At 41.9% G+C, this 20,500-nt stretch overlaps 1 protein-coding gene across 3 annotated transcripts in view; it reads left to right on the top strand.

The window, feature by feature from the left end:
* Positions 1–7,016: 7,016 nt before the first annotated feature.
* gabrb3 (gamma-aminobutyric acid type A receptor subunit beta3) overlaps positions 7,017–20,500 on the top strand; it is a 59,177-nt gene continuing 45,693 nt past the window's right edge. The window contains exons 1-3 of one of the 3 annotated variants that reach the window (XM_072684399.1): positions 7,017–7,849; positions 7,957–8,048; positions 8,156–8,223. In XM_072684399.1, coding sequence (XP_072540500.1) covers positions 7,770–7,849; positions 7,957–8,048; positions 8,156–8,223 — 240 coding nt within the window. In that variant the 5' untranslated portion in view covers positions 7,017–7,769. The remainder of the gene's footprint in view (positions 7,850–7,956; positions 8,049–8,155; positions 8,224–20,500) is intronic. The other 2 variants (XM_072684400.1, XM_072684398.1) reach the window with 2 other exon arrangements.

Below are 20,500 nucleotides of genomic sequence, written 5' to 3' on the forward strand. Positions count from 1 at the left end.
GAACTCGGCTGTAAGCTCTTTCGGATGAGAGGAGGGGGATACAGTCTCCCTGGGGCTGAGAAAATGCTAAAGCGAAATGAGTGGATTTCCCAACATTTCTGCTTACTCTGCGTTTTCCTAAGCGCCAATCAGTGGCCTCCAAAGCGCCGGAGGGGGAAGGGGACTACAAATCCCACACGCGTGCAAAACACAAGTCTTATTTCAAAAGATTCTGGAATTTTATGTATCCTAAATTAAACATGCCAGCACTTTGTTGTCGTCATTCTTGTGGTTTCCATCATTTGCATGTTGCCTAAAGCTGCAGCCACAGGCTTCCAGTGTACAATCCCAATAGAGGTGAATGTGAGAGGAGTTACAGTGAGGACAGGCCCAGTTGGAAAGGGCTAGGGTATCAGTTCAGATAATGGACAGGCATGTGCTTAGACAGGGAGATAAGAGAGGGTTGTCCGCAATGAATTGTGTTGTGGATTGAGTTGAGTCTGTGGGTGGGGTTGTGTGAATGTGTTTGTGGAGGAGGACGGGTACCAGAGAGTAGTAATGAGCATAACCATCAGAGGGAACTCTAATCCCATTTTTTCTGATGCTCCCTGTCACTCTGCAGTGCTCCCAACTCCGAGCAGATCAAGGCATAGCTGCCTGTACCTGAGACCCAGTGTTGAGGACAGACTCCCTGACCACCTTTATGGTGATACTCCTGACTCCAGGACGTGTAGGTCATTGGGCTAGATGGCTGAAGGGTGCTGGTAATGGATCATCACCCTTAAATAACACAGCACTGAAATCTAATATGAGCGCTGTAGGAAAGTGAGACTCTATGATCTCGCTAATGCAGGAAATTGCCACATGTCATTCGGATGTGTTTTTTTTGTGTGAACTGGTGCATTGTAGAGAAAGTAGAGGCTCAGATTTCCTTACAGTAGAGCTGGTGACCGGAACCAGGGGTCAAGATATCTACAATGCAAGTATAGCCATTTTATTGGTCACAGAAATGTTGGGAAAGAATGTTTGGGGTACCTGGCAGTATATTTGTAAACAACTTCATCGCAATAACGCTTAGAGGCATTAAACCTTTCAGAGTGTCAGCGACCCTGACTTGGTTCCTCTAGTACAGCACATTTCACCTCAGACCACCCTGAATGACTTTGTTCACATCTTAACCATTTAATTATGCAGAAAGTTTGAGCAATCAATGGAGCTTCCCTTTAAGTAACCCTAATTGCTCTATCGCAAGTAAGAGGAGAGCCTATACTTTGCAATAAATCCTTTCTTTAGCCAAGCCTGAGAGTTATTTAGTCTGTAATTATACATCTAAAAGCTTCAAGTGAAGTATGTTTGCTAGCTGTACCCAGTTACAGTAAAAAACTAATGTCAGTAAAGCTGCAACTTAGCTACAGAACGTACAGGACGCAGGCAAATACAAGGACCAACCAAACCAGCCAATTATAGCACATTTGTTTTGTGTGTTTTGAGTGACTCAAAACTGTATAGTGAACTTTGATGAAGATGATGTGTGAAAACTGAAAGCGAGCAGAAGGAGTGTGGAGTGTAAACCATTGTTCTATTTAAGTGTGAAAGTATGTGTTGCTTATTTTTTGCCACATTATAAAGGAAAAGTGCCCTCATGGTCATGGAGCAAATGGCGAAACTGGCAGTCAGTCAGCCGTGTTCTTTGTTGACCAGGATTCCCTGAGGTGTGTGTCTGCTGAGCTGATATGTTAGCAGTGTATTCTGGGCTGTGTTTTTTTTGTTTGTTTGTGTTTGGAATGGTTTGTGCCTGAATGCTGTTTGACTCCATTGACGTAAACCTCAGTGAGCCCATCACAAGAACAGCTGTGACAGTCCACCTGTGCCATGTGAGTTCCAGATCAGCCCGACCCTGAGTGTCTGTATGTATGCAGGTGTGCCTGTGTTAATCAGAGCTTGAAAAAGTGAGAGCGGAATTAAACAGGACACAACTGAGCCTCAGTCATGTGAATGTGCTTATTTATTTTAACTTGGTGTAGTACAATTTTACAGTACCCTAAACCCCCACCCCCCCCCCACCCCCCACCCCCCCCCAAAAAATTTTTATTACATTAAATCAGAAATGACTGTTGGTCTATAGGTGGCCTTTATCGCTTGCTCCCTCAACCATACAGTGGCAGGAAATCTTTCATCTTTCACAGGCACCAGTGGTCATTACACTAGAAGCCCACATGTTCATTAGTGGGACATTACAGGCAAATGAACTCTGTGGCATGGGATGGAAAACTGCCATGTTGAATCACTGTTGCACACACACAAACAAACACACACGCAAAATATACCAATATGTGCACACGCATGGAAAAATATTTCTGAAATATTAATATTTATAGCATGGGCTTATGTCTGACTTCTAGCAAGGGCCTCATCTGACTGACTGTTAACTTGTTAAGTTGTTACTGTCACATAAGAGCGATTAGTAATGTTCCATTGCTTTTGTGTTTTCCAGGAATGCAGTGGACGGAAATAAAAAGCTATTTGCAATCTATGACACAAGGTAAGCATTTCATCTTAATACTCACACCATATGTACAGAAATGTATTATGAATAAAGCAGACAATTGTAAGGGTTACTGTAGTCACTGAGTGTTCTCCTGCACTGCACCTGCCCAGCCATCTGCCTAGCTTTTCACAGCCGTGCCCGAATCCCTTGAAAGTTCCAATAGGTATTGCGAGAGGCTCAGAGTAAGCCCGTCTCAATCTAAAACAAATCAGGCCTCCAATGTCAGCAGTGCACATGCATTATTCATTCAGCATCGTGCGATATTCGCATCATTCCACGGGATCTATTTATCTGTGTCCATTCAATCTGGGAAAGGTATCTGCTGCATCTGCAACATCTTGACATAAATGGAAAGCAAAACCTTTTCAGGGGAAGCCGAGGAAAGCGTGTTTCCATTCCTCCCCCAGTGATGTTGTACTACTTTTCCCCTTCAGTGGATTAGAGAGAGAGCATAGGTAGCAACACCGCACACCCCTCGTGGGAAGAATCAAATATAGTGACGCAAAGTGCCGTATAAGCATGTGCGATGTGTTTTCTGCCGCGGGATCAGGAGGCCCAACGGAGGCCGCTCGCATCAAAGATGCCGTTGGACCCGGAGATGTTGCCCGTGGAGACGGAGATTGGACTGAAGGTCCACCCACGGCCTGGTTGGTTTGACTACCATCACTCTAAATGCTTTAACAGCATTTGGCTCGGTGCATGACTGTGACTTGGTGCCATTTGCTCAGCCCACACTCCCAGGAACCTTCGCTTTTTCAGACGGATCGCTGTGCGCGAGTGGGCTGCTTTGTTTGCATGATGAGTCGTGGGCGTGTGTGGGTATGTGCTGTGGAAAGAGCCCCCAACGCCTGCTTCTCCTGCTTTGAAAGCTGATTTTTTTTCTTCGAAAGCCAGCTATGCTGCAAGGAGCAAAAGAACTGCCTCCATCAATGTATGTGGGAAAAAAGGGCCATAAATTTGCCGTTATTTAGCAACCACATTTGCCCCCACTACCATTTTTACAACCGAAAGGATTTGAGCTTAGCATGAAGGAGGATTACGCTAAAATTCATATGGTCTCTAATTATATATATGATTGACGGAATAAAACATGTAAACCTTCTGCTACACTTCCGCTATCAGAATGGGACCTTTTTTTGGTGCTACACAAAACCCTCTGGTCATTCTCAGCACTGCAGTGACACTGATGTGGTGGTGATGTGTTAGTGTTTGTGTTGCGCTGGTACGAGTTGATCAGACACAGCAGTGCTGCTGAAGTTTTTAAACACCTAAGAATAGTCCACCAACCAGCCCTAAATGTCCTGTGGGCAGCATCCTGTGACCACTGATGAATGACTAGAGGATGACCAATGCAAACTGTGCAGCAACAGATGAGCTTCGACTCTACATGTACATCTGCGTACATGTAGGAAGGTGTAGGAAACTAGGTAGAGATGTCTGGACAATGAGTGGACCTTTTAAGGAAGTAGAATGTAAATTCTACTAAATGTACATTGTACAAAAATGCTGTTTTGCTTGTAAAAATTACAGGACCCTTTCTGGTGCAAATAACTTGCAGTGGTTGTCAAAGTGGTCCTCAGGGACGCCCAGACAGTCCAGATTTTTGCCCCAACCCAACTTGCAATGCATAGGGACAGAACAATTATGGGAACAATTGTGGACCACTTGTGGGTCCCTAAGAATCAGTTTGATAACTACTACAAATACACATCACCAAAACAGACTATGTTATTGTTATAAGCAAATTGTTTATGCCACTGCTATATACACAGTTATATCAGAATATTATGACCAGCCTTGGTTTGGAATGAACTCCTTGGCCTGTGACCTTACAGATACCACGTGACAGGGTTTGCTGCATGTATAAATAAGCGAGCACACCAGTCAGCTGTAGCAAAGTGCAAAATGATCGTCATGGGCAAAGGAAACTTTGTTGGATGTTCTAGAGTACATAGTTAAGGTGTACTGAGAATGGATTTCTCACAGACTGATTACTTCCTGACAGCATAACAGTGGTGCCCCTTGGGGTATTGATGCCAGAGAGAAACGATTACTGGTGAGTGGTACAGAGCATTCGGCCTGCCACAGTGGACCAGTTAACCTTCATAATAACAACCTGTTCTGTCACCTAATACAGTCCATGCCACAGCGCCTCTCTAATATCACATCCTGTAAATTCTGTGTAGAAGGTTCTTTAAAAAAACATCAGCGGGACCATTTAACCATTTAAAGTATTCTTTGAGATGTCGTAATTACATATACTGCTGCTTTTAGTAAAGGACCCTTGAAGAATCAATTTAAGGGTGCCATATGACACTCTTATCTCCATTTGGAACAATAACTGAACCATTTTTTAAGAGGTTCTACATACTATCTACACCATCTACAGAAAGTATCCCACCAATCTGAAGTAATCTTTACCCATCTGACATTCAAGTTTTTTTAGTAAAGTATCTTTTCTTTAGAATATACCCTCTAAAATAAAAGGTACTTGGAAAAAGTGTGACTAATGTAGAACTTCTACATTGTGTGGAGGCCCTTTAAACTTCATACTTACACAAATAATTTACAAAGACAGTTCATTAAAGTGCCATCCACTTAAAGGCTCTATAGGGAAGAACAAAGGCAACTTTGTGCTTCTATGATATTGCAACAAAATCCCTATTGACACCTTTATTTTTAGGAGTGTAGTGTGATCTCCTCTTGGTCAATAGATTAACATTAGCAAACCTCCAGTGAAGAGAGCTGGTCCATTAACATTAGTGTCCTCCTAAAATAATCCTTTGCCTTTGTCGGAAATCTAGCGCAATGGTCCTTCCTAGACAGCGCTGTCTCACCTCCTTGGAGCTCGCCTCCCAGCTGCAGAGCTGTGCCGAGAAGCGGAACCCCCAGCCCGAGCATCCGGAGCGCGCCTCCAAAGCCATTAAGGCACAATCACGCCGCGCCCACACCACACTCATGCCCTAATGGAGCGGGAGGGATTCGAGACGGCCCCAGACAGACTTCCACCACTGTCTGAGCTTGTGTCCAATCCACAAACAGCCCCTGTCCACAGCCCCTCTATTCACTCTGACCAGAGTGTGCAGCTCTAATGAAAACAGATTAACTTAACGAGATTGTTTTATCAGCCTGATGATAAGTTTTTTAAGGCCCTGTGGCAGCCATTTCACTAGGGCTTAATCTCCGGCAGACTGTCAGGCCTCACTGAAAATCTGATTATGGATTATAAGATCTGTCTGGAGGCCCACTGGAAAGGGCTTAATATCCATTGATGGAGAGAGCAGGTGAAGACAAGTAATATATCATATTGGTTTCATCACACAAAGTGTCATTAAAGGAGCCCTTATTTCTCTCCCCTGTGCGTAGCATGATGATCTATTTATCACTTTTTGTGTTTGAGTGTGTGTGTGTGTGTGTGTGTGTGTACAGTATGGGCGCTTTAATAACTACCTAAAGCACAGGCATTTGAAACCATCCCACAGGCTCTGTGGTTTCCATCTGTCTCCAGAGAAAGAGAGGCAGAGGGAGGGAGGGAGAGCGAGGGGGGGGGGAGAAGCAAACGAGAGAGCGAGAGAAAGAGTACCTGTATCCATAACATTCAAATGAAGGGGGAAGCGCTGGGTACTTAGCAGTCATGACAGCTCCGATGAAAGCTGCCACAGATACAATGCTCTGGCGTTTGAGGGATCAGCTCTTAAACTGTCTACCTTCCGTATCGCTGAATTGTAAAGGATGAAGTTAAGAGATAAGACGTCAAGTCCCCGCTCGGTGCCTGTGTAATCTCTGAGCCAGTCCTCCGCTGAACTGCCTTCTTACACAAGCCCGGGCTAATACGTAGGCCTGCCAGCCAACTCAAAAAGAGAGCTAGTAGAGTTTGCAATGTACTCCGAATGGAGACGGTTATGCATACAAAAGGATGCCTTTTATTCAGTTACACACTGATCAGCCATAACATTAAGACCATCTCCAAAACAGCAGCAGATCTTGTAGGGTTTTATTCTGGTAAGCAGTGACCAGTAGCTCCCAGAAGTGCACCAAGAAAGGACAACCGGTGAACCAGTGACAGGGAAATGGGCTGATTGATGCAACCCATGGAGACCCCACCCAGGAGTGCTGCATGGGGAGGGAGGGAGGGATGGAGGTGGGCTTAGGACAAATCTAAGTGCCTGTGACTGACAAATATGTATTAATTGAGTAGTTTGGCAGAATTGTTAGAGTTGTAGGGCCCAGTCTAGTATGGTCTGCCTTGCGGAGGCCATGCCTGGAATAGTCAGGTCTGTTGAGGCGGCACAAGGGGGACCTATTCAATGTTAGGCAGGTGGTATTAATGTTATGGCTGATCAGTGTCTATTCAATGTAACTGAACATAAATGCAGACCGTTAGCGTGGGTTTGGGCAGCAAGCTAACACAGTGCCCACACTTCCTTTTCACCTCCTTTTCACAGAAATGACGCAACAGATGTACATTTTTTGTGTCACAGTTTCAAATAACATGAAGCCAACTGACATAACAGACAGCGACGTCTCCTGAGGAGCCACATGCCACAACTCCCTTCACTGCGCTCGCCATAGAGTCCACAGAGCCGTTCAAACAGCCGCACGCTCTTCGTTGCTAGCCAACCGCCGGGTCACGTGACCGCCTCGTCTGAAGCGAAGTCTTAATGGCGTGAGTTTCCTCAAACTGTGGGCAGCGTGGTGCCCACACTCCACTCACTGTCGTTAGCTGTCAGCCGCCAGGCTTGGGGGTGAAAGAGTTGACTCCCGGCCCACAAACATTTTCTTGTTTTCCATCTTTTTTATTTTTTTGTTGTGCGTTTTCTTTTCCTGTTCCCGCGCATTCGAGACCTGTGCGGTCGATATTAGAAACAGCACTCTGGGACTTCAGTAGTGGATGTAGCGCAGTAGCCCAGCAGTCAGGTGTGAGGGAGATCCGAAGGATGGAGGCTTGGCTGAGCCCCAAACACCGACTCCCCTACGGCCGGTGTCCATAGAGTCTGTGGGCACGATGCGTGGCAGCTCGCGAACAACGCAGCGTCTCCAGAGAAGAGCGAAAAGCCGGACTGCGACCACTTCTCTCCCTCCCATCCCAGCGCTACCGGAGTCAGAAATGACTTCATCAGCAGACAGGCACTGATGGAGTAGCGTTCGGCGGTGGAGACCTGTAGCCGGGCGGTAATAGACACTGGGGGAAGCCTCACAACGTCCGTTTGCTCACTCGATTCCTTGTCAGAAAGAATAAGGAATGATTGGGGTACAGAAACGAAGGCTGTTTGGTGTTCTTTCAGTGCCGGTGCTTGTGGCTGTGATGTGCTGTGCTCAGAGGTAAGTGAAGTGCAGCTGGGAAGCGGTGGTCTTGGAAGTGCCGTCGTTTTAAGAAATGAGCCAAATATGTTGTTGTTGTTGTTTTTTTTATTATTATTTTCTTCCAGCGCCAACGAACCAGGCAACATGTCTTTTGTGAAAGAGACAGTGGACAAGCTGTTGAAAGGATATGACATTCGTCTTCGACCGGACTTTGGAGGTACGTTGAGGCTCAGCCTCAGACCACTGCTCACTTTTTGTGATGGTGGAAAGCTAGCTACGTGTTGATCGGAGTTGATGGTGATAAGTTTTCTTTGCTCCTTCAAGGCGCACCGGTCGCGGTTGGGATGAGTATTGACGTGGCCAGCATAGACATGGTGTCTGAGGTCAACATGGTAAGTCCACTCACTTGTTTCTTGTGCGCCTTTGGTTGTGTCTCTTACACTCGTCATACGTGACTACACGAAGGTCCAGCAGTGTGAAGCACAGCTCCACGAGGTCCTGTTAGTGGGGTGTTGCACAGCACTTAAGGCAATTAGTGCGGCGGATTTTTCTGAAAGCATCGAGTCTGTTATGGGCATGTGATGCCTGATGAGACGGCGCTGTCCACGGTGCTGAAGTCACACTGCCCCTTGTCTTCCTTACACTGTAAGATCTGTGGGTCCTGGATGTCAGTTGTTCCCTCACGTTCACTTAAGTAGACTTCAGGTTATAGATGGATTGTAGTGTTGTCTTTTCTTTTTCCCAAATTCAGCAGTTTGAGATTAGCAGGAATTCATGAGGGCATCAGAATCCTACAGAGTACAGAGAGATTGGTTATAATGACCTGCATGTGTTACATTATGTACACATGAGTGTTATATTACACTGTAATGCAACTCTTGGTGCATTTTGTTTTAGTTTCTATGTTGTATACATGTATGTGTACCACATCAGCATCAGTAGATATGTGCAGAACGAATACCTGATATCAGCATAGGCCCATAATGCCCATTTTAGTACCTCCTTATTAAATGAGGAAGGTGTTTGTCCAAAAGCATGTTATGAGGAATGTAGTTGGTAGCTATGTTTAAAAAAACAGTAAGAAAAACACAAATAGGAACATAATAACTGTTGTTACGTCTTAAATGGTGTTATTGGGCTGTTTCAGTGCAGTGCTGAGATCATAGGGTGGCAAAAATGAAACAGTAACACAATAAATGTTTACACACATTAACATAGTAAATTGTGGATTCTATCTTTAACATAGTATAAAATGAGCAGGACACTTTGGTCTGTTTACTGGACAGGAACTTATAACTGGAAGCTGCTTTTGGTGCATTTTGAGTCAGCAAATGTTGAGGTCCAGCAGTATTGATTGGCAGCCTCCTTACAATTCATCTGTGTATGAGGAATACACTTATACTGTCCATTAGGTTGCAGGAGGAAATGCACATCTTATAAAGCTTTCTAAATCCAGTGCCTGTATGGCATATTCTCTCCTCTTTCTACAGATAGGATTATATAGCATTGTGTATAATATATAGTATTCTGTATATATGTATATATATATATATATATATACTTCATGATATATATATATATATAACTTCTAAGGCAGAAGTTGGAATTGCGTAGATGCATGGTATGTATTTTTATTTATATGTGTCACATTCTATCTCCGTTGTTGCTGTTTTTTTTTTTTTTTTTACATTGTTGCAATGTCATAAAAAAATGGACCGATAGAAATGCTCCGTATGACTTGGAATACTATGTTTCTCCATTGACTTCCATTGAAAGTCAATAAGGTTTTTTCCTTCTCCTGTGAAGTTGCCATTTTAGAGCGTTTTCTGCATGGCACCAAGGATGTACATATAATGTGTTCATTACGGGTGAGTATTTTCAATACGAGTTTATTATATTGAGTCTGCTCTTTAGCTTCATGCCAGACATGGTTTATGGCCAGTGAGCGTTCCACCATATGAGACCAGGCCAACATGATGGTAACCATGTCCAATTCACCATGGTAAATGGGAAGCAGAGCAGGTGAACCAACGCTCCCATCTGGATGCTGCTGTTCCATAGAAAAGAGGGGACCCTCATGACCAATAATGGATAGCACAAGTTTACAGTCAATGAACAATGGCACCATGACACTCGAGACATAGACATTGAGTGTAGATTTCATTGACAAGTGGGAAATATTGCAGTGGATTTTTGTCTATATAGTGTGATCTGGCTAAATGGAAAATTAGTGATGGGTAGTGTGATGAATGGTAAATCAAACATGCAGTTAAGGTCACAAGCAAGGACTTATCGTATCGTATTACTAGTAGGGCTGTGCATTGGGAACACCCCAATAGGGCTTACGGTTGAATATATTGCAATGTATTGCGATACTGAAAGCAATGCGATATTTAAATTTTCTAATTCAAATTTTATGGAACAAAAAATTCTCAGTAAAAGAAAAGTTCATCAGAACAATGGGATTTGATACTGTTATCTATTGGCCACATTTAAACACAGCATAAAATGAACCACTGTCTGCCACCAATCTTTGCATGTAAACTATTAATGAATGTATATAGTGTTTTTTTTTTTATTGACATAATTATTGACATAATTTTGCAATACTTTTTATATCAATATTTTCTGACACCCGTAATTACCAGCAAACAAACATTACCAGCAAAAAAGAGACATATTTGAAATGGCTGTGGAAAACTTTAAGTGCAGTTATTGTTGTATTTAGATTTTAGCAAACTAAACTACTAAGAAAAAACATGAAAACAATTTAAAATAACAAATTATTAGATTATTATTATTATTAGATAAGGTAATGGACAGTCAATCCACTACACTATATGAACAAAAGTATTGGGACACCTGCTCATTAATTGTTTCTTTCGAAATCAAGGCTATTAAAAAAGAGTTGAAAAGAGTTTTTGGAGCATTGCTGTTAGGATTTGATTGCGTTCAGTGACAAGTAGTAGTGAGGTCCCCTACTCCCCAACTCATCCCAAAAATATTGAATGGAGCACCACCACTCCAGAGAACACAGTTCCACTGCTGCACAGCTCAGTGATTGGGGGGCTTTATACCCCTCCAGCCCACATCTGACACTAGGCTTTAGATTAGATATTGAGAAACTTCAGCATCAGATCATAAACTTTATGGACAAACGTATTGGAACACCTACTCATTCATTGTTTCTTCTGGAATCAAGAATATTAAAAAGAGTTCATCCTGCTTTTGTTGGAATAACAGTCTCGCAGTCCATGGAAGTTTTTTTTTTTACTAGATTTTTACATTTTTTTGGAGCATTGCTCTGAGGATTTGATTGCATTTAGCAACAGGAGTGTTTGTGAGTTCAGGATGTTGGATGATACGTCTGGCATTAGGCATTGTGCCACTAGGTTCATGTTTACCTGCTGCAAAGAGAGGGACTAGACAAGTGTGCATGTGCATTTGCACACATGAGCCATCAATGAATCTAATTTAAATGAGCTGAATGCATTCATTAGAGGGGGTATCCACAACTATTTGGACATATAGTGTACGTGTCCTTCTGCAGTTACTATCCACTGATTGTTGTTGAGTACAGTCTCACTACTCTTGGTCTGCTAGGGGTGGGCGATATGACCAAAATTTCATGATGTGAAAACATGTTTGCAATAAATGGTATTCATTACAATAATAATATTGTATTGTCAAAATTAAATGTATTTATTTTTATTATTTATTTAATTATTATATTTGAGAAGGATTAAATATACAAGTAGTGCCACAAAAATAGTAGAAATGTTCTGATCTAATACAAGTACTCAGATCAGATCGGAGGCAAACAACTGTATAAGGATATCCCTAATATATAGTGCACTACATTTAAGGAAATATGCAGTTACTTAGTGATCTTTCAGTACTGAGAATACTTTTAAGGCGTATTGTAACAGTATTTATCACAATGATGGAAAACATAATGCCTATGTCTGCTCATTGGTCCTCTGCACTGTACATTATGTCACATAACGCACGTAGAGATGCAGAGCACAGAACAAAGTATTCACGCTGATTGAAAGATCCTGATTAGACTGCCCTTGATGTTTCTTCTCTTCTCCCCGGGATTCTGATTAGCAGTGTGGGGCCATTACCGCTGCACCACTGCACCACAGCTGCTTTACTGAAACCCAGTTAAGCATTCTTAACATATCGTCTGTGTCATTAATACGGTGTATAAATAGCACCAAAACTATCAAAACAATCAGAAGCATCCTTTAAGGGCCTTGTTAGTGATTATATTCTTTTACATTTTGGTGTGATCTTAAGGGGCAATAGTTTCAGTGCAGTTGAATTATTTATTATACTCAATCTTTTCAACCCTGCCCTCATACAGTGTCTTTGCCATATTTTTGGAGTTCACAAACTTTTCTGTTAATTAGAAGAACCACTGAGGAGGCAGAAACCTTCTGTTAAAATGTTTGTACTGCTTACTTTTACATGTATTAAATATCCCTTAGCCCTTTTGCAAATATGTTCTGCCTACCTGGGTTGCCCAGAGTGACCTCCTTTTCTCTAACTTCTACATCATTCAGGTGTAATGGAAACTTTTGGCATTTTCAGGACACGCTGTATTATAATTAGGAGACAAATTTGATGAATCAGTATAATTAAAAGTGATTATGTCACCTTTGAAGCTAGTATAAAACTATATGTGTATACACAATAAAAGAAGTGTTGAAATTCACTGAAGACTGTAGGGATGTAAAGGACAATTAAGCATAATCTTGACAGTAAATTATGTAAAAAAGAATTTCCATTAAGAGCTACAGTGGTTTTCCGTAAGTGGAGCTGTCCATTGTGCTAAAACGGAGAAGCAGCATTTGTTCCTTTCTGTTGCATTCACTTTCTGCAGTTTCATAATTCTCCAACCGATTCTCTTGTTGATTAGATTTATTTATTGATTAGTGCTTTTTGCACCATTAACAGCATGAACACTTGTGGAGCATACATGGAGTGTTATTAGGAAAATGAATTATTCACAATGATCACATTATTTCTTCCTGACCCTGTCAGCATGAAATAGCAAGCTGCATGCTAAAGAAAATGAAGTGCATGGCCTGTTATGAGGTCAGGTTTGCAACAGAACTTCCTGAACTCAAACAGGAAGTCCCGAGGGAAGTCTTTAGCTAAGGAAGGTAATCAAGCCCGTGCTAACAGGATTTGCCAGCCTAAGAATGGCACTTGCTCTTTTCAGATTAGTTATTTCTGTACAACGGATTAGCTTTCTTTAGAGACACAAATTAGGATTACTTTACACTTAGTATCAGTGACACAGTGTGTGTGTGCTTGTGCTTGTGTGTCTGCATTTGGCTCTGTGCAGCAAAGAGCAGCAGTAATATCAGGCAAACCTTACATGGAAGGGATTACACCAGGCCCTGTGATGATTATTCTGTGAGACAGATTTCGGAGTGAGAAGACTAGAGGGCATCATGTAATACTGCCAATAAAAGCATGCATTCACACAGTGTATGCATTTCAACCTCATTAGATGTCCATAAGATTGGTAGAGTTAGGTCTAGTTGCGAGAAAAAGTAAGTGAACCATTTGGAATTACTTTGATTTACTGAGTACTATTGTTTGTTGAGCATATTGATTAAACATCTACAGTGCAGGCTAGAAAAAGTAAGTGAACCCTTGAATTTATCCACCATTTCCCATAAATAAAAATAAATTTGTTGTAAATAAGATTTGCGCAATGGACCATTGCTCCCATCAAATATGTTTCAGTCCATCAATATTTCTGGGATGCCTTGCATACACAGCCTTCTTCAGGTTATACCACACTACCTTAATTGGGTTAAGACTCTCACTTGGCCCTTCTAAAACACAAATATTCTTCTTTGCTTGTGTGTTTCGGATCATTGTCTTGTTCCATTACCCAGTGTCTCTTCAGCTTGAGGTCATGGACTGCTTAGCAATGCTTTTATAGTCTTTTCCCGGTTCCTGTATCTCTGTAACATGTCTTTTAAAGTCTTCTGGAAGTTGTTTGCATCAAGGCTTGGGTTACGAGTAGAATTGTAGTAGAATGACAGATTTGCAGTAACCGATATGACATTGAGACATCACATTACTAAAGGAGAAGAGTTACTGTGAGAGGTAATGTACACTGTAATGCATACACAGCAACTGATCAAACTGTTATCTGTTGGCTTTTTTAGCTATTTATTGTGCTTTGGAATGTTAGAAACACATGTGTCACATGCTCACTGTTAATGGCAGAGGAGTTTCCCCACATATGATTTAGTGGGAAGCAAATGCACAGTATTATGCATTACCACTCACAGATAAACTCCTAACCTTCCCAGTGCTACAAAAGGTGACTTCTAGCTGTGAGCGGTGTAGCTGCCCAATGCATGGTCCAGCATTTCCCAGGTGAGCGAGAGAGCATGTCATTGTGATTTTACTGGGGACTCACAGACCCACAAAACAATTCAGCTGGATTCAGACTGATCTACATAATGCTTTTCGCAACAAATGTTGTCACAAAGCAGCTTTACAGAGATCCGGGTCCAAGCTTCTGTTGAGCAAGCCAAAGGCGACAGTGGCAAGGAAAAACTCCCTCTTACTGAGAGGAAGAAACCTTGAGAGGAACCAAGACTCAAAAGGGGAACCCATTCTGCTATGGTCAACATCGGTTAGCACAACCAATAACATTTATGATTACATTTAAGGCACTAAGTGCTTTACTGTTTTTTTTTAAATATCCATAGCTAGTTTGTAAGGGCTACAATAAAAAAAATACCTCTAGCTTAGATGCTGCCAAATACAAAAGTCAGTAAGGGATAGCTAGATACACATTACTTAACACTCACTACACTACTCTGCCTGAATATCAAACAAGTCAGCAAGACAAGAGAACAGCGGAAAGCCTTAATTTGTGCAAGATAAGTGCTGATTTAAATACTCTTGAAAGAGCTAGGTCTTCACTTTTTTAGCAAGCGACTCTGCCATATAGACATCCAGGGGAAGTTCGTCCACCACTTAGGTGCCAGAACAGAAAAAATGTTTGCATGCTTGTCTTCCATTCATCTTAAAAGATGGAGGGTCATGCTGAGCTGTACTTGAAAGGAGAAGGGCTCTTGTGTCCGGGTTTTGAATCTGATGCGAGTGTAGAGTGACAGAAAAAGAAGAGGACCATGCACAGAGCCTTGTGGAATACCAGTGGAGAGTCTGCATTTGAGCTGGAACTCCATGCAGGAACTAGACAGATAAAGAAGAGCTATGGCTACTGTAACAGCAGGTCTTGAGTTACGAGAATGTCAATGAGTGTAGGACAGATGCTCAGTGTTAATGTGAAAGTCCTTGCATGGTAAACAGCTATATGCACAGCTATGCAGTACTTACAGTGGTGTGAATGAATCAATGCGAGGTCCAGAGCACATGATCTCTTTAACATTCGCTTTTGTACCTTGTTGGGACTAAGACTAACCCTAACCCAAACCATAACCCTAACCATAACCCTAACCATAACCCTAAACTCAATCTCAATAACAAACCAGGACTGATGTAGCGTCTGTAAAGTGTAGCTGTTTGAAAGTGACTCATGTTTAGCACTGGCTTTCCCACAAAATGAGGACATATTTGTTCTGAGAATGCATGAAGACACACACACCCACATGTACACTTAAATTTGCTGATACGTCGCACCACGCTGTGTTTTACTTTGTATTTAGCTCATTTCAGTAAAAGGCTCCCGCAGTGTGGAGTGCAGATTGTAATAAGTGAGCATGACTGCACAAAAAGCTTTAGAAATTTCAATTATTTAACCCCGGTTCAGGTCTCAGGCTACTTTGAAAAGATGTTTGTTCTTTAACGTCACCATTCGAAGGGGCCCCTTTATATTTTTAGGCCAAGCTTTCTGAAACAGGTCAAACGTTTGGACTAGAAACGGCTTGAGTTTTATCTGGAACTCAACCTTCTCTTGTGATTGATGACTGAAAATGTAAGATCGTATTCTTTCCACACTTCCAGCAAAGAACTCCAGTGTGTTGTTTATATAATTAGGGATGAACCAGTACTGGTTTCTCCCTTCCAGTAGCGATATTGATAACAGATCCTCAAATAGTGTGTCCACTGCTGTCCTGTGCTTTGGTGTTAGAGTAGAGGCTGAAGTGCTGAGGGAGGCATTGGGGGGGGGAAACAGTGGTTGGGGGGGGTGCTTATTCCAGCACGTCTGACGTTTAGTGCTCTTATGTGCTTGCCGGAATTGGATGTGTCTGTACTTACTGATTGATGGAGGGTTTATAATGACAGTGTGTCACACCTTCTTTCCATGTGCACCGTTGATTAGTCAAACTCGTTAACTTCAAACGTTGGACATTAAAAGATTCCAGCATTGATTGACATACAGGAGTTTTATTTTTTTCGTGCACCTTTAGTGACTCCATCGAGAGCTCATTGTGTATAAATAGCTTGCTGCCATGGCAATGAGGCTTGCTTTGAGAAGGGGAGTTTTATGACTGTGTGTGTGTGTGTGTGTGTGTGTGTGTGTGTGTGTTCGAGTGAGGGAGAGAGAGACAGAGAAAAAGAAATGAAGGACTAATGTAGTGTCAAAGGTCCATCCTGTTTGTCTGTGGGTATGTACGTATGTGTGAGTGTATGAGTAAGATAGAGAGAGAGAGTGATGCATAAATATGATTAGGTTTAAAGAGAAATACGTGAAATGAAGGTGGAATTTATATATGGACAGTATATGAGAATGTCCCCATCCTGGTTTTTGTCCTCGATCCCACCCCAGTACTTTAATGTTGAGAATTGGAATTTGCAAGCATAATACAACCATAAAATGTAGGTATTCATCCATAATTAACTACATTATTTACTACAGTACAATGACCTCATTCAAATATATGCATAATCTAACAGTTTAGATTCTTATGTTTGTTAAATCGACTTATTTCCTGACATTACTCTACATAGGGACTAAGGGGCCGTTTGAGATTTGGCCTCTGATTTCATGTAGCTACTGTTAAAGAGCAGTAGCTAGCTCCATTCTCTTGGTTTTGAATGACTGGTTAAAACACAGATTCGAAGGCAGAAGCAGCGTGAGGGTGGTTGTCAGAACGTTTCTGCGACAGTTTTTAAACCAGTCATGACGCGCGAGTCCAAAACATGGAGAGAGTGAATTTCCTTCATGGTTCTGTCTACGTGACTCTCGCAGTAAACGTAGTAGCCCTCACTCACAATTTCCAGCACTCTGGAAATACTGCAGACTTAACAAGTTTTCATGTTCCACTGCAAAACACATTTATACTGCTTAGTTAACTTCTGAAAACGGCCCTCGCTGCTGCAGGTTGTGCCATCTGGACTGGCCCTGATCCAGATCTACCTGATGACACTTTGTGGGTGTAATTGTGTTGTTAATGTTCTTATGGGGTAAAAAAAAAGGTGAAAACGTGTGCATGGTTACATTCATGAATATTAGGGGCATAATGATGCAGATGAAATCATGTGAAATGTCTGTAAAAACCATGTGACAATGTCTTTTTATTGTCTTTTTTTATTTAAATATATGGACATTTCACCTTCATTTAACAATAACAATATAACAGTATAGAGAGATGGAGGTAATATAACTAAACATACAAATCAAGAAATGTTTTGAATTTTCTAAAATCATTTGCAAAATGTTTTTCTCTTAAGAAAAAAGCTAGGATACCACACATTGTGTACTACTTAAAATACCTAAAATTAGCTCTTGATTGTTGAAGTATGTGGTATCACAATGGCAAGATCACTGCAGGGCTGAGAATGACCCTATACCCAAATAAAAGCTGCTATGTGGTGATTCTGTGGAGTCCTGAGCATTGAAGAACACGGCGAAAGGAGGCTAACAAAGTATACAGAGAAACAGATGGACTGCAGTCTGTAATTATAGAACTACAACGTGCCCCTTAATGGTAAGTGAAGCTGAAAAAATGGACGAGTGTAGCAACAAGGAGATGGTGTTAATACTATGGCTGATTGGTTTACAGTAGAATACAGCGTGAAAGGAATATTTCTACAGTGATACTTTACTTTTTCATTTTGTAAACCATAATGTTCTATGGAAGTTCGCGCTTCTGCACTCACTGACTCGCTGAAATCCTGCAGACCTGCACCAACAACGTACTGACACAGGCTAAGAGACCCAGAGTGTTGTGTTTTGGCCCTAAGATGACATTTGAATCAAAGATCAGGAAACGCAGTTGTCACTCACAACCTTACAGCTGCTAGGTTTACTGTGAGAGAACTGACAGTGATGCAGCACATACGTGCATAACAGCACACCGTTCACCACATACACACGTCAGGAGTCTTTTTTTTCTTTTACACAGAACTGACCCATGTAGCAAAAAACGAATGGCATGAAATCATATTGCTTGTCGCATGTCACCAGTACTGTGTGCAAAAGGCAGAATTGTTGAAAATGGAACACTGTTCCATAAAAATAAATTAAGTCTAATCTAGGTCTGACGGAACAGGCCATGCTCCTGTAGGCTCTCCAGCAGGAGCCCACGCACAGCCACTATTAAATTACACTGTCGAAATGTGCTGTTAGTAAGCAGAATATATCCCGGAAATCAACAGCATTCAGGCACAATCAGGGAGGCCTTCCTGTTTTGTGTGGCAGCAGAAAAGCCAGCTCAGAACGCAGACTGAAGAGGAGCTTTTTAACGAAATTCAAAGGATGTTTGGGCAGGCCAACTTTTGTGTGTCATTTAATCGGATAATAAATTGTGGCAGGGAGTGGAAAATGTGTTTATTAAACATTAAAATACTTCCACTCTCCCCAGCTCTGTATGTTCAACAGCATTAATGCTAAAATCCTCTTCCTGGAGTTAACAGCAGCCCATAGCACAAACACAGGCCATACTGTATGCATGAAGCCACTCAGGCCCTCCTGACAATCATTTCCATACTGATTTCAGAACTACTGTTCATGCTGTTTCTGGGAACAATCACATGCAATGTATATTTGATGAGTGAGATGCATTCATTTGTTTAGTGCTGTGCTCTCTGATGTACAGTGGTGGTTGGATATTCACATACGCTCATCATTTACATATCCTCATCAGCATGTCAGGGTTAAAATTATACACACAGGATCAAAAATATGTATGCAGTCCACCTAATATGTGATTAAATGTCCATTTTGGTAGCCACCAGTAAGCTTTCGGCATAATTCTGGTTGAATATTACAACTGTTCTGTCCTGGCACTTAATGTTAAGCTTAAAATTAGCCTGCCTTATCTATTCCGCAACCCCTGTTGATAAGTGTTTGGTTTCATTGTCTTTGAGGTTATGATAAAGAATTCTGAGATAATCTGTATTCATTTTTGCATTTACTTTACACTATGTGGTGTACCAGTTCCACTGGCAGCAAGGCATCAAGCCCCAGTGCATGAAGCTACCACCACCATGCTCAACGGTTGGTGCAATGTTCTTGGGTTGCATTATTCTTCTCAGTCCAGGGAGATGTACCACACTATAGGCAGTGACACTGGGGTTCACGCAGCTTCTACTTCATAGCAAGCCTGTTCCTTGGTGATACATTGGGTTGTTCCTGACTATCCAAACCAATTTCCTCCAATGATCACCAACAGGAGTCCTAACATTTTGCAACTTTCAGCACCACTGAATTAAGAATCCAAGTGGGTGTGTGTATGGTTTTGATTCTGAGTGAATTTACAACTAAGAAATTCTGCCCCAGGTTCCTGTAGTTTTCTATTAAATATGTGTTGGATACTCATTCTGCCCCCGAAAAAGATCGGTTAAAAAAAAAGAATAATTGAAAGCTCAGTACTTATGTGCACGTGTCTGTGTGTGCGCGCACACCTGTGAACACATGGCCATCAGACCAAATCATGTGTCCAGATCGGTTGTGAGTTAAGCGGCTGTGAGCCATATGACAAGAACATCGCAGACATGCAGTCCATGAGCGCTTCAGCATGGAGTGCATGCTGAGTGGAAGCGGTTGCCTTAGAAACCAGTATCATCTTCAGTCACTATCAAGATGTTTGTGCCACTTAGGTGAAGAGGGAAGGTGGGGGATTTATGAAATTACTGTTTTTTCAACGAGAAGCAATGAAAACACTATCATCCCCTCAAAAAAGGCCCACAAAAAGACCACATAAATCTCCCTCTCCTTTGTCAAATGAAATGTACTACCGCCGGGTGCTAGCAGCTGTTTGTGTGTTGCACAGGAGAGAGAAACAGCCTGAGAGATGAATGCCTCTCATTTACTTTTACCAAAAGATGGGTGAGGCGTCTGTAACAGCCCTGATACCTCACCCTGGAAAAACAAAAGGACAGTCATGAATAAAGCTTTTGCTAATTCTTATCATAGTCAGCCTCATTTTACAGAGGAATTTGTCTTTCACTGGAACAGCTGATTCATCAAGTTGAGTTTATTGTAGGGATGTAACGGTACGTGTGTCCGTTGAAGCTCCCATGAGGTGGACGAATGTAGACCAACCTAATGCAAGACTACATTTTATAGGCAGTTAGTTCCACCCAGAGACCTTTAGGTAGGATGTGCATGGTATTTTGGGAATTGTTGTGGGGGAATTTAGGAGTATCACAATGGTGACAATAGTTTTGTGCAAATTTTCACACCTACTTATTACACTAACAGGAGCTTTCATGACATCC

The sequence above is a fragment of the Salminus brasiliensis genome, chromosome 7, assembly GCF_030463535.1.
Source record: "Salminus brasiliensis chromosome 7, fSalBra1.hap2, whole genome shotgun sequence".
NCBI classification, from domain to species: domain Eukaryota; kingdom Metazoa; phylum Chordata; class Actinopteri; order Characiformes; family Bryconidae; genus Salminus; species Salminus brasiliensis.